General features: G+C 39.3%; 1 protein-coding gene across 2 annotated transcripts in view; it reads left to right on the top strand.

The window, feature by feature from the left end:
• Positions 1–10,717, top strand: part of ZBTB10 (zinc finger and BTB domain containing 10) — a 31,623-nt gene extending 20,906 nt beyond the window's left edge. The window contains exons 3-5 of one of the 2 annotated variants that reach the window (XM_084849242.1): positions 2,004–2,141; positions 6,421–6,593; positions 9,385–10,717. In XM_084849242.1, the coding sequence (XP_084705368.1) occupies positions 2,004–2,141; positions 6,421–6,593; positions 9,385–9,690 (617 nt within the window). In that variant the 3' untranslated portion in view covers positions 9,691–10,717. The remainder of the gene's footprint in view (positions 1–2,003; positions 2,142–6,420; positions 6,594–9,384) is intronic. The other variant, XM_084849240.1, reaches the window with a different exon arrangement.
• Positions 10,718–13,007: the final 2,290 nt, after the last annotated feature.

Raw genomic sequence — 13,007 nt, 5'->3', positions numbered from 1 at the left:
TTCCAGAAAGAGTGCACATGTATCAAATAGTAATGTGGGTTTTCCAGAAATGTTCGAAGTGGAAAACATTCTTATACTAATTGCATCGGAAACTTTTCAATTGGCATCAAAACATTTTCTGATGCTCTAGAGTGTGATCTAATGTAGCATGTTTATTGTACTTGTATTTCGTAAACAAAGCAAAAAAAAAAAATGTTTTGTCCCTATACACCACAAGAATTTGACCTGAAATATTTGAGGGAAGAAATCACACTTAATGTGATTTAAATACTCTATTATGTGGACATTTTAATTGGAATACTTGTATACATGTAAAGACAATAAGCATGTGCTTCCATTACGTTGTTTAAATTTAAGAAGAAAAAAGGTACTGAAAACTGTTGATGCACGAATAAATTTTAGCAACCCAAACAACTGCATTATATGCTGACAACCACTCATCTACAATATTGAAACTGCCAATCTTGCCTCTAATACTGTATTTGCAATTGGCATTCATTCATTGTTACTGATGAACTTACAAAATGGAATATCTTCCTTGGAAAAATAAAGCACTGGAAAAATGTCCATCCCACATCACTAGTATTAAATGAATTCAAGTATCCTAAAGTGTTAGGTTTGCATTTGAAGTCATACATTCTGGATTGGAAAACATGATTTTATTCATTCATCTGTGTAACTTTGTGGTACCTAATCAATGAATGGCATATAGGACTGGGTGTAGATTCTACAATTCCATTTTACAACCTCTGGTTGTAGTGTCAATTGCTCAACTTCAGATTCCCCTGTTCTGCAGGACATTTGCCACTGCATATAGATGACTTGATCATTTGGTTATGGAAACTCATGTGTTTTTACAGATGGAACACACACTTGCTGTTCTAGTAAATATTATTGTAGTTCATAATAAATTAACAACTTTATCTAGAAGTGATTACTATGGGTTTGTCCAAGTATGTTGCTAGTCCAACGCACATTGCTGAATTTGTCCTGTACCTTTCTAGAAGGTAGAAGTTTCAAGTAGGCACATAAGATCAAAGGATAGAATTACCTGTTCTGAGTCAGTTTACTGTAGCTTTTGATATTAAGGGTACAATCCTATATGCATGGTTAGACAGGAAAAAGTCCTACAACTCCTAGCATTCCCCAGGCAGCATGGCTGGCTGGAGAATGCTGGGAGTTGCAGGACTTTGTTTGAGCCTTAGATCAGTATTGTGCAGTCTTCCCCAAAGTGGTGCCTGCCAGATGTTTTTGACTACAATTCCCATCACCCCAGCCAGTATGGCTGCTCTAACTAAAGAACATTACTAAGCATGAGACTGCACTTGTTAATAGTAATTTAAACACAGACTCTTTCTGTAAGCAGAAGCTGTCTTGCATTTCTTCTCCCATTTTGTTTCACCATTGAAGGGAGCTAATAGACTGCACTCCAGGGTAACCTCAGTTGACAGACTCTCTGTGATCAATCCCAGCACCAGTTGTAACCCCTCAGGGTTCACATGCATGATTGCTCTTAAGCTGATGCTTGCAGAACAAAAGGAAAATAAATTATAGGAATTAATATCAAGGGACAAGCTTAGATTGCTGAATGGACTAGGTGGGGAAAGCAGATCTGTTCCATGACAGTGTTGTAGAATGTGCTTGAGCAATCCCAGTATTCTATGTGCTAGTACAAGGGTCTTATGTACAACTCTGTCTGCTTTCCATTAGCTTGTCAAAGATAGGATCAAGGTTTTAATGATTCGGCAACCCTTCCACAGATCTGGAAATTGCCCAACATGTCCTAGAAACTTCACTTTTGCAGAATTCTATTTTATTACATTTCTATACTACCCAATAGTTGAAGCTCTCTGGGTGGTTACTTAATAACTAATACCTATATTCCTTTGCTTTAACTATACACTAGTTTCTAATCATGTTATCTCATATTTGCAAATGATGATGTTGCTTGTTCAGCTCCAACAATATTTTACACATACTTTTCCCATAAAATCTTGTAACAGGTACCTCAAATGATTTCAAGTTTGGAATGTTTCCTGGTATCTCAACTGATTTCAAGTTTGGATTGTTGCCAGGTACTTCAAATGATTTCAAGTATGGCTTGTTACCTGAATCCTGGCCGAAAGACAACTGGGAAAATGGCAAGTAAAATTAAGTATTTATGAATACTTTGTTCATACTTGGGTCTTCTGACTTGTGTCTTCAGCAAGAATAACACTCTTCCTATTATAGATAAATGGAGAGGTGTAACTTTGTGTTTACTTATTTTCTTGTAGACCAACTGTAGTTGGCTTAGGGTGCTTGAATATGGGCTTTGTTTTAATTGCTCACCATATAAGATATTCTCAAAATGGCTAATGTATATCCTGGGCCCCAAATACTAATGGCCAGTTTAGCTATATTTTGAAAATTGTCATAGATTTTTGTTCTACTGATTTTATTTGTGATATCTTTAATAGTTGCATTATCTTTCCTGAGCTTTTATGAAGAGAGCACATTGTAAATCAGAATAGAGGTTGGCCCTCTAAATCTCAAATATTCACTTGTCCTGCTGCAGTTAACTGTTTTATTAATATAAACACAGATTTGAAAATATACAGAATGGTATCTGCAACATTTCTTCTTGCTATATCAAGCACCTCAGATATATTTGGTTGAATGGTATACTACCTATTTATGGACAATAAGAAACTGGAAGGCCTTATTTAAATCAGTGACCCAGTTTGCACATCACAGTGGCAGTTCTTGGGTTGTTTAAGCATGAGGTGTGGGCTGTTTGTTTCTGCTTTCAATTAACTAAGGAACACCCCATGGGCAATTGTTGCATTAACTGCATTGTTTAGCCTATAAACAACCCAGAGTTCCAGGTTCACACATCACAAAACAACCCCAAGTAAATATTAGTAATCGCTTATGTACAATGTATCCCTTTAATAAATTGCTTGTTTAGTACTTCATCTTGTCTCTAGTGTTGGTCCCCGTCTCACACCTGAGCCTCTTATACCAGCTACTAGGAGGTTTTAAAGTAGTCTAAGAGAACTAGTGACAGCAGAAAAGGGTCAGCTTATGGAACTCTTTTAAGTTGTAGTGGCAGAGTTCCTTAGGCCTTGAAATATAAGTATTTGCTAAAAATAAGAAACCCCATTGGTGGGATTGCCCAGTGAAAGCGGTGGCAGCGCTGGATAGAGGAAATCCCCCTATTGAAAGCGAAAATGACGCATGTGCAGGAAGCAGCACACTTGTTGCTTCGCTCATCTCCAGCAATTCTGTTTAATCCAGGAATTGCTGATGGGAAATGCAAACCAGGTCAGAGGTCGCTTTCTTTATGGCAGGGGTGGGAAACATCCAACATGTGGGATTCCCCAACTAGACTGCACCCACTCCTCTGCCCCCGCCCCCATGCAGCAATTAAGCTTTTTTAAAGCTTTCATTAGTGAGTGGTGTATGTGTGTGTACGGAGGTGGTGGTGGCTCTGGCCCACTTTTGGCTGCAGTCCCGCCCACTAGGGAATAATGAGAAAAGGAGTCCAAGATGGGTGGGAGTTTTTAAAAAAGGAAATTCTCAAGGCACAATTACAAACCCAACAAGACAAAAAGGTGGAAGACAACAGAAGAAGCCAATGTGGCTTCACAAAAAGCTAAGAGATGACCTGAAAACAAAAAAGGACACATATAGGACGTGGAAGGAAGGCCAAGCTACAAAAGAAGAGTACAGGCAGGTAGCACAGAATTGCAGGGATGGCGTCAGGAAGGCTAAAGCTGAGAACGAGCTGAGGTTAGCGAGGGATGCTCAAAGCAACAAAAAGGCTTTCTTCAGTTATGTGCAAAGTAAAAGACAGGGAAAGAAATGGTGGTTCAGCTATTAAATAAGGATGGCAAAATGGTAACTGATGACAAAGAAAAGGCAGAGGTGCTCAATTCCTACTTTGGCTCAGTCTTCTCCCAAAAGAGGGTCTATGAGCCCCCTGGCAAAGGCGAAGTACAGGCTGAAGGGGCAGGATTGCAGCTTGAGATTGACAGGCATATGGTCAAGGAACACCTAATTACTCTGAATTAGTTCAAATCTCCAGAGCAAGATGAACTGCATCCTAGAGCAATAAAGGAACTGGCAGAAGAGCTCTCAGAATCACTCTCTAATATCTTTGAGAAACCATGGAGGACGGGGGAAGTGCCAGATGACTGGAGGAGGGCTAATGTTGTCCCTATCTTCAAAAAGGGTAAAAAGGTCTGGGAACTACAGACCAGTCAGTCTGACATCAATCCCTGGGAAAATTCTGGAGCAGATGATAAAGCAATCCATCTGTAAGCACCTTGAAAACAATGCGGTGATTACTCGAAGCCAACATGGATTTGTCAAGAACAAATCCTGCCAGACAAATCTGATCTCATTTTTGGATCAGGTAATCTCCCTTGTTGACTGGGAATGCTGTGGACATAAATATTAGTCTCAACTTTAGCATAGCTTTCGACAAAGTGCCCCATGATATCCTGATGAGCAAACTAGCTCAAAGTGGGCTAGATGAAACAACAATCAGGTGGATCCACAGTTGGCTACAGGATGGGACTCAAAGACTGCTCATCAATGGGATCATCTCAGACTGGGGAGAAGTAACAAGTGGGCCCAGTGCTCTTCAACATTTTGATTAATGACTTGGAGGAGGAGGTGCAGGGAATGCTTATCAGATTTGCAGATGACACAAAATGGGGTGGGATAGCTAATACCTTGGAAGACAGAAACAAAATTCAAAATGATCTTGATAGGCTGGAGTGCTGGGCAGAAAACAACAGAATGAAATTTAATAGGGATAAATGCCAAGTTCTGTGCCTAGGAAAAAGAAACCAAATGCACAGTTACAAGATGGGGGATACTTGGCTCAAAAATACTACAAGCGAGAAGGATCTTGGAATTGTTGTGGCTCACAAGCTGAATATGAGCCAACAATGTGATGTGGCTGCAAAAAAGGCCAATGCTCTTTTGGGTTGCATTAATAAAAGCATAGCTTCCAAATCCCGGGAAGTCCTAGTTGCCCTCTACTCAGCACTGGTTAGGCCTCATCTTGAGTACTGCGTCCAGTTCTGGGCACCACACTTTAAGAAGGATGCAGACAAGCTGGAGAGGGTTCAGAGGAGGCAACAAAGATGATCAGGGGACTGGAAGCAAAGCCCTATGAAGAGAGACTGAAAGAACTGGGTTTATTTAGCTTTGAGAAGACTGAGGGGAGATATGAGAGCACTCTTCAAGTACTTGAAAGGCTGTCACAGAGAGGAAGGCCAGGATCTCTTCTCGATCATCCCAGAGCACGGGACACGGAATAATGGGCTCAAGTTACAGGAAGCCAGATTCCGGCTGAACATCAGGAAAAACTTCCTGACTGATAGAGCAATATGACAGTGGAGCCAATTACATAGGGAGGTAGTGGGCTTTCCCACACTGGAGGCATTGAAGATGAAGCTGGACAGCCATCTGTCAGGAATACTTTGACTTAGATTCCTGCATTGAGCAGGGGGTTGGACTTGACGGTCTTCCTACCCTACTATTCTATGATTCTATGAATGCAGTCCTTGTGTTGAAAAAGAATCTCCAGCCCTAGCTTATGGTACTTGCAGATTCTTGCATAAAGATCTTGTCTTGTGATAGGCTTAAGTGGCGTGGAAAATCCATTTCAGAAGTGTTAGTTAGATCTCTCCCAATATCTCAGTTGATGTTTGTACTGTGGGCATATTTACTTTGCTGTATATGGTCCTTATTTTGTGGGGTTTGGGCCAGTTAAATTGAGTAATGAACGGAATCCTTCATATATGGGTTTTTAAAACTATTGCCACTCTTCCATGGTCTACACCAGGGGTGGGCAGACTTAGGCTTGGTGGATCTACATTGTTTTGTTAGTTAGAACCTTGAGATCCAGATGCATATTGGTTCAGGATTGCTTATGTACACTTAGAATTAAGGATCATGGTGCCTCTGAGCACATGCTCAGCCCAATAACTTGTTTTCATTGCCAGAACTGAGCTCACAATCCTTTAGCACACAGATTCATGCCTAGTTTTCCCTCAAGTTTTCTTTATTAGAGCACCCTAATTTAGGGAGTATGGGGAGCCTTTTTGTTGTTGCTTTTGATGAACCATTGAGTGTCAGAAACCTTTGCCAATCTACCAATAAATCGCAACCTCCCTTCTGCCCATGCTGGTCTACATTACTCAGGTAGTCCCTGGCTCTTTATCAGAAATGAAAGTGATGGAAGATAGAAGGAAATATATAGGCTAGGTGTAAGTCAAGGCAATGTGCTCCTTTTTATGGCTATGTCAAAAGTTTAGCTTTGTACTGAGCAGTGGGAGTGTAATATTTATATAAAGAGCAAAAGTATCTTGGAAAATATGCTGTGTGTGTCAACTAATTAAACTGGTTGTCTTTTGGTTTTAGGCGACTCTTCTTTAATCATGAACAAACTGAAATGTCCACACTGTAACTACGTGGCCAAATACAGAAGAACACTAAAGAGACATTTACTCATTCATACTGGAGTGAGATCTTTTAGCTGTGACATTTGTGGAAAGCTGTTTACTCGTAGAGAGCATGTAAAGAGACATTCCTTGGTATGTAACATTTTTAATTACTACAGTGTTTAGTAGAAGAGAACTTAGTATGTAAATTATCCTTGTATGCCCACTTTCAATCTAGAACATGATTAAGTTGCAAACTGATGGCAAATTTCTGCACAGTTACAACTTTCGTTTTTTAAAGACACTTGAAAGACAATTTCCTGCTTCAACCTTGTCTGTGACTTAATCTTTGGGGCCTCATTACAGCATTGGACAAGCAGTTTGACAACTATATTTAGTAGTAGAAGGAATCTTGACTGAATATTCAAATCGGTTTATTCACAATCCAATCCTTTTATGTGTCTATTCAGAAGTCCATTTAATTCAGTGGGGCTTACTCCCAGGTAAGTGGGTGTAGGATATTATCCTCAATAAACTGTAGCAGATGTGTGAAGGGCTCCACAGAAATTATTGTGCCACCTTAATACTAGCACTTTGAATTAATTGGGTAGTTGATATAGGAGCTACACTAAAACTGGACACTTGTTTTTCATGGAAAGTGATGGCTTGATAAATAGAGGCTGAAATTCTGGGTGTCACCTTGATCTGTTTAGCTTACTGTAAATTCAAAACAGGTATGTGCAAAAACGCCACATGGAGACAGTTTAAAAAAAAAAAAAAAAAAACACAATCCTGGCTTTTAGAAAAATGTTTCTAGATCTCATGGTTTCAGAGAGATTTGAAAATGGGCCCCAAATACTAATGGCCTAGAAAAAAGTAGGCGGATAAAGTTCTAATTTGTTAGCATGCACAGCCTTATGATTTTGAGGATAGGAATTTCAAATAAGAATATTATACAGCTGAAATGTCCCTGTTATATCTCAGTGTTGGCAGTGGTCATGAAAACAGTATGCCAGTTGTTTTTCAAACACATCTAAAATGTCTGAGGGATTCCAGTTCACAGTACATAAGAATGTAAGAAGAGTTGTGCTGGATCAGACCAAGCCTATATAGTCCAGCATTCTGTTTGCACAATGGCCAACCAGATGCCTCTAAGAACCACAAGTAAGACATGAATGCAATAGCACCCTGGAACTCATGTTCCCCAGCAACTGGAATACAGAGGCAAACTGCCTCTGATACTGGAGGCAATAAAGAGCCATCATGGCTAGTAACCATTTATAGCCTTACTCTTCAAATGCTGAAAATATAATACTGTATTATGAGAGTTCAATAAGCACTTTGCCTCTGTCCAAGACAGCATTCCCCAACCTGGCCCCAATATGACTGTTCAGACTGAGGATTATGGGAGTTGTAGTTTAACACATCTGGAGGGCACCAGGTAGTGGAAGGCCAGTCTAAGAGAACCTTCCACTAATGATATCCTATAGCTTTCCTCCTACTATTCTATTAGTATACTATTAAGATAAGGTAACTTAAGCTAATATCAGTAACCAGGAGGCAGCAAATCTTGGGTGGCCTTTTTGTGGTCACCAGGAAATGTGCCTCACCATAAGGAACAGAGTCTTGTGTCTGACTTCATGCCACAACTCAGAAACACAGCACAAGGTACAGCCCCCTGTTTTGCTTCAGCTTGGAGCTTGGGAGGTAGAGGGGTAATTGCACCCAGTGTGAATATGGCATGTGCCCACCCCCCTACAGCTTGGAGCTGGAGAAGGATAGATTGCTTTGGCTCTGTGCTTTCTGGACATGTGGCCAGAGGTGGTGACAGTGTGATGGCTTGCTTTGTCGCTGCACCCAGTGTGCACAAAGTGTACCAATACATCTCAGCTGTGCTCCTACAGCTCAGAGCTGGCAAGGAGAGCTGGAGGTTTTTTGGCTTGCCACTTGCCACCTGGCAAATACAGAAGGTAGGGTTCTTCCCAACTTTGTGGCAGGGGTTCATTCCTTTCTTCAGCTCCAAGTTTGGGAAGAAGCCTCGGGCTTGTGTCACTCACCACAGGCTGGCCGAGCAGTTGCTGTGGCGAGTAAAATCATCATGCCATCAGTAACACTAAGTGGCTATTGTCTGTAATAAAATCAGGTAGGATCTAGGCAAAGTTAGTTGAACTTAGATCCCTTTGATTTCAATGGGAACTAAATTCAGCTGACTTTAGATCCAGCCCACTGTGTTCTGTTAATTACCCTTGTATTTCCAAAACGTTGTTTGCTGGGTTTGACATTGCTTTAAATTGGGGTGTTGGACCTCTTTCAGCCTAAGGGCCAAATTCAGTTTCATAGAAGCTCTCAGCGGCCACATTCCAATGGTGGGCAGCCCCAAAGGCCGAAGGGGTAGGACCAAAGAGAAAAGGTTTGGGGCCAGAATGCCAGCGTATTTTAGCTTAAAGCTCTTTCTGCCAGTAATTAAGCCTTTGGAGAGGCATTTAGGATGGGGAAACAACACACAAAAGCCAGGAAATGACCAAATAACCAGTGGCGGGGTAAAGAGGGTGGGTCCAGGGGAAGGGAGAATGGATTTCCGTGGGCGAAATCCAGGTGGCTGGATTTCGCCCACGGGACTGAGGTTTAACACTCCTGTTCTAAATCATGTTCCCAGAATACCAACATATATTAAGAAAGTCTGGTCCAAATTAGGGATGAAAAGCCATTTGTTTCTCAAGGCAGGAACCTAGTAAAAGAATACAAGTATTTGTGTGTTTCTGGAAATGCAGCATTTTGGACTGGACATAGTAGTTCCAGTTCTGTGCTTTCAAAGAGTTAATACAAAATATTAGCTTCATGTGTAACTATGTTTTAGATTAATAGCTGTAGTTAGTTAAAGGAAATTTATTGAGTGATCTGTATGAAACATACTGATTAGTTGACACTGTCGCCTCTTGTGCAGGTTCACAAAAAGGATAAAAAGTACAAATGTATGGTGTGTAAGAAGATTTTCATGCTAGCAGCCAGCGTTGGAATAAGACATGGATCTCGACGTTACGGTGTTTGTGTTGACTGTGCAGATAAATCTCAACCGGGAGGGCAAGAAGGAGTAGACCAGGTACAGGACACAGATTTTCCTAGAGATGAAGAATTTGAAGAAAATGAAGTGGGGGAGGCTGATGAAGAGCTACCTGATGATGTGGAAGAACAGAATGATCAGACTCGATGGGATGAATCTGGGGAAGTCTGTGTGCCTTTAGAAGACTGATGGGGCTTGATCTTTTAGATGCTTTATTTAGACGTCATATGGACATGACCATCTTGAATTTTTGGACTGAAAGCTTGGAAAATATGGTACAGGCTGGATGAAAGTTATGTTGCTGTGAAAATTGTAGGGTCAAAGCCTTATAGCAAAAAAGGATTAATTTTTTTAAGATATTTGCACAGGACTGTACAGCATACAGCCATTTGGTTGAATTATAGAGTCCTCACATCTACAGTCAATTATCAAAAGAAAATGTATTTTTATTATTTATAGGATATAGCTATCTGGGTCCTAACCAAGCATAGTAATAACTATGCTTGTGTTAGACATTCATGTGTTCTTCAACATGAATGAAGCAAATTGCAATCCTTGGAGATGGCTCCCTTGATTCCAATCATAGTTTGTGAACAAATGTGGCTAATTTGGTCTAGTGGCTTATGTTTCCTGAAAGGGGACTTCGCCACATTTCCCTTGCCTTCCCCTCAATGGCTTAAATATTAGCATCTTGATGACCTGGATCTAAATCACTTAGTTTTGTCAGATGTGGTTTAGCTGACAAGTCCAGAAGAACTTAATCATTGATATTTAATTTACTGACTTTCTGGGTTTTGATGTCTTGAGTTTGCAAAAAGCTACTACTATTTTCACCAAATACACAATAATGACTTAAAACTGCAAGGAGAATTGTGATTGGAATGAAAGTAAGTTTCTCCTTGTCACTTAAAGAACTTTATATTAGACACTTTCTGGCATGGCTGCCCATGTTTTAATTTATGTTTTGTTAGCACTATTCCTATTGGCTATCATTTTTATTCACTACTGTATACCTCAGTCCATCACAAAGCTTAGAGACCTAGAATCTGAGGAGGAGTGTAATAGAAATAAATGTAATTGGCTTTTTTTTTTTTTTGGTTTAAATAGTTTAACCCAATTTGTCTGCTTTTGTCTAGTTTTGTTATGTGGAAAATTAGACACAAGGCTGTCTTTTTTTGTGCCCCATTACTCTTCATTAAAGTGAACACAAAATGAACCTTTGCTTCTCTCCTATTTCGGGGGTTCTTTTATATACCAAACAAACTACATTTAACCTGGCAGCTTAATTTGCTGGAACGTTTTTTAAAAAAATATTTGTTCGTATAATTGCTAGAGCTATTTATCCCCAATGCTCTTTGCTTCTGTTTTTGGATGAGATGTTGAAACTTGAATTTTTGTAGCCATAAATCTTTTCTAAACTTGTTATATTGTACCAATGATTTCAGGCCTTTTTTCTGAGGGAAGGGAGGGTATTGCACCTTTTTATGCTTAGAATTCTCAGCTTCATCTAGCCTGAATGCAAGTGAGCTATCTGAACTTTAGACACTGCATTCAATATATTACTATGTCACAATGAATAAATATGCACAGCATTTACCATAACACATAGCTAGGCCAGTGTGATAGTACTGTATTATAAATGGAGGGGTCACCATATTTGAGTTTGTTAACTTTAAAATGAGTATATTTTCCTATTTTATATCTGAGAACTAAATTATGGTAGTTGTGTGGTAAACTTAATTGCTTTGACAGATAGACTCTTAATGGTGCTCCGTCTGATCAAAGTTGATATATATATAAATATATTTAAAGAGACAGCTTTATTATCCCTTATTTCAGTACAACAATGGATTAACGTTAGACACTGTTTCTGCAGGATGAAACAGATATCGAATTATATGGGTATTAAATTGTATAACCTTTTCTATCCAAATCTTTCATTGGTAGATTCCACATCACTGTAAACCTGACAGATGGGTAGTTCTTGGGTTTTGCTTTTAAAAAACTGAATACATCTTATTCTCGTTCTAGACTGATGTGTAATTCTGGTGGGGTCCAAAGTAGAAAATAGTGGGCAAAGATAATATGAATGGGAAGTATTTTAAACGTTAAGTAAATGTTCTGCTCTGTGAATATGTAAGTTATAGTATAAAGATTCTTCCACCCCATTTATTCCCCTTAAAATAGTTTACAATTGGTAGTTCTGATATATATATATATATATATATATATATATATATGAAATCCACCTAAATCTGCTTTATTAGAGCATACTACTCACTTAATGCTTAAACTGGACCTGGCTTTACATTCTTAATGTATTTTACTTATTCTCTTGAAACCGAATCTCCTTTTGCTACTTAAATCATTTATGTATATCTGGTAAATTATGACCAAATTTGTTGTTAGATTGCATACAGTAAATTGAAATATACACTTGGTACACTACAGAATTGTTGTGCTTTTTGTTCGGGTTATGTTATTTTGGCGAAAATTCTAGTAGATATCCTGTTGCCTTTGATGAATAAGACTAATGCATTTTGTATCTCTCTAGTCAAACTTGATTTTTAAAAAAATATTGTGTGAAGTGTTGTCTTCTGGTGGTCGTTGCTTTTTTCAAAACATGCTGCCATATGTATCATTAGAATTCTTTTATTGGAGTAGACACATGAATCATGAATAGCTGAGACCTCTGTGCTAGTGTTTGATACACTTGCCCTTCTCTTGGCCAAGTAAAACATTTGGCAAGAAGTCTACTAGAAGTCTTTCTGATCATTCTATAGTTTGAAAAATAGTTCTCATTACTTATTTTATAAATGAAGTGTGGAATCCAATTAAATTGTTCCACTGACAGAACTACTTCCGTCTGCAGAACTGTGAGGGGAGAGGCACAATTCCTCCTTCTCTCTGCATTTTCAGGGTCCCTCATGCACCCTCAAAATCTGTTCTGGAGGAATTCCCCCAGAGCAGATTTTCAGGGGCTGCAAAGAGGAGGGGAGAAGAGTAAGTCCAGCGGATTTCCACTCATGCAGTGCAGGATTCCACTCCAAGGCAGCAATTCTTTCACACTATAGTTCTTAATTTTTTTTTAAGCAAGTCAAATATAATTTTAAATTTCCTTTCTAGAAATTAGTTGTACATGGCTTTTGCACTCGATGGGGTATGGTACGAGTCCTCCAAATATGTCTGCTTTGAATATGTATAGAGTTAACTGTCTTGGTTAACTGTTGTTAAGCTGAACAAGTTTCAATCGTATACATCATCTCACTTGGGGAGGGGGTTAAGTCTGGCTTGAAAGCTTGAGTGGGTCCATGCTTTCGCACTTCATTAGTAAGTCTTGTATTTGTTTTGCCCATTAGACAGGGTGGAGAAAACTCCTAATGACACTAAATAGGAGATACCTCTATCTAATTGTTGCTTGGGCTGAAGAAAGAGCGGTGTAGAATAAACTGTAGAAGCAGCTTGGCTAAGCCATACCTTACATGCTTACCCTCCTTCAGTGCTGC

The sequence above is a fragment of the Heloderma suspectum genome, chromosome 4 (assembly GCF_057233095.1).
Source record: "Heloderma suspectum isolate Gila_16-S chromosome 4, 16-S_ref, whole genome shotgun sequence".
Classification (NCBI taxonomy): Eukaryota; Metazoa; Chordata; class Lepidosauria; order Squamata; family Helodermatidae; genus Heloderma; species Heloderma suspectum.
This window is presented reverse-complemented; position numbering and strand designations above follow the sequence as displayed.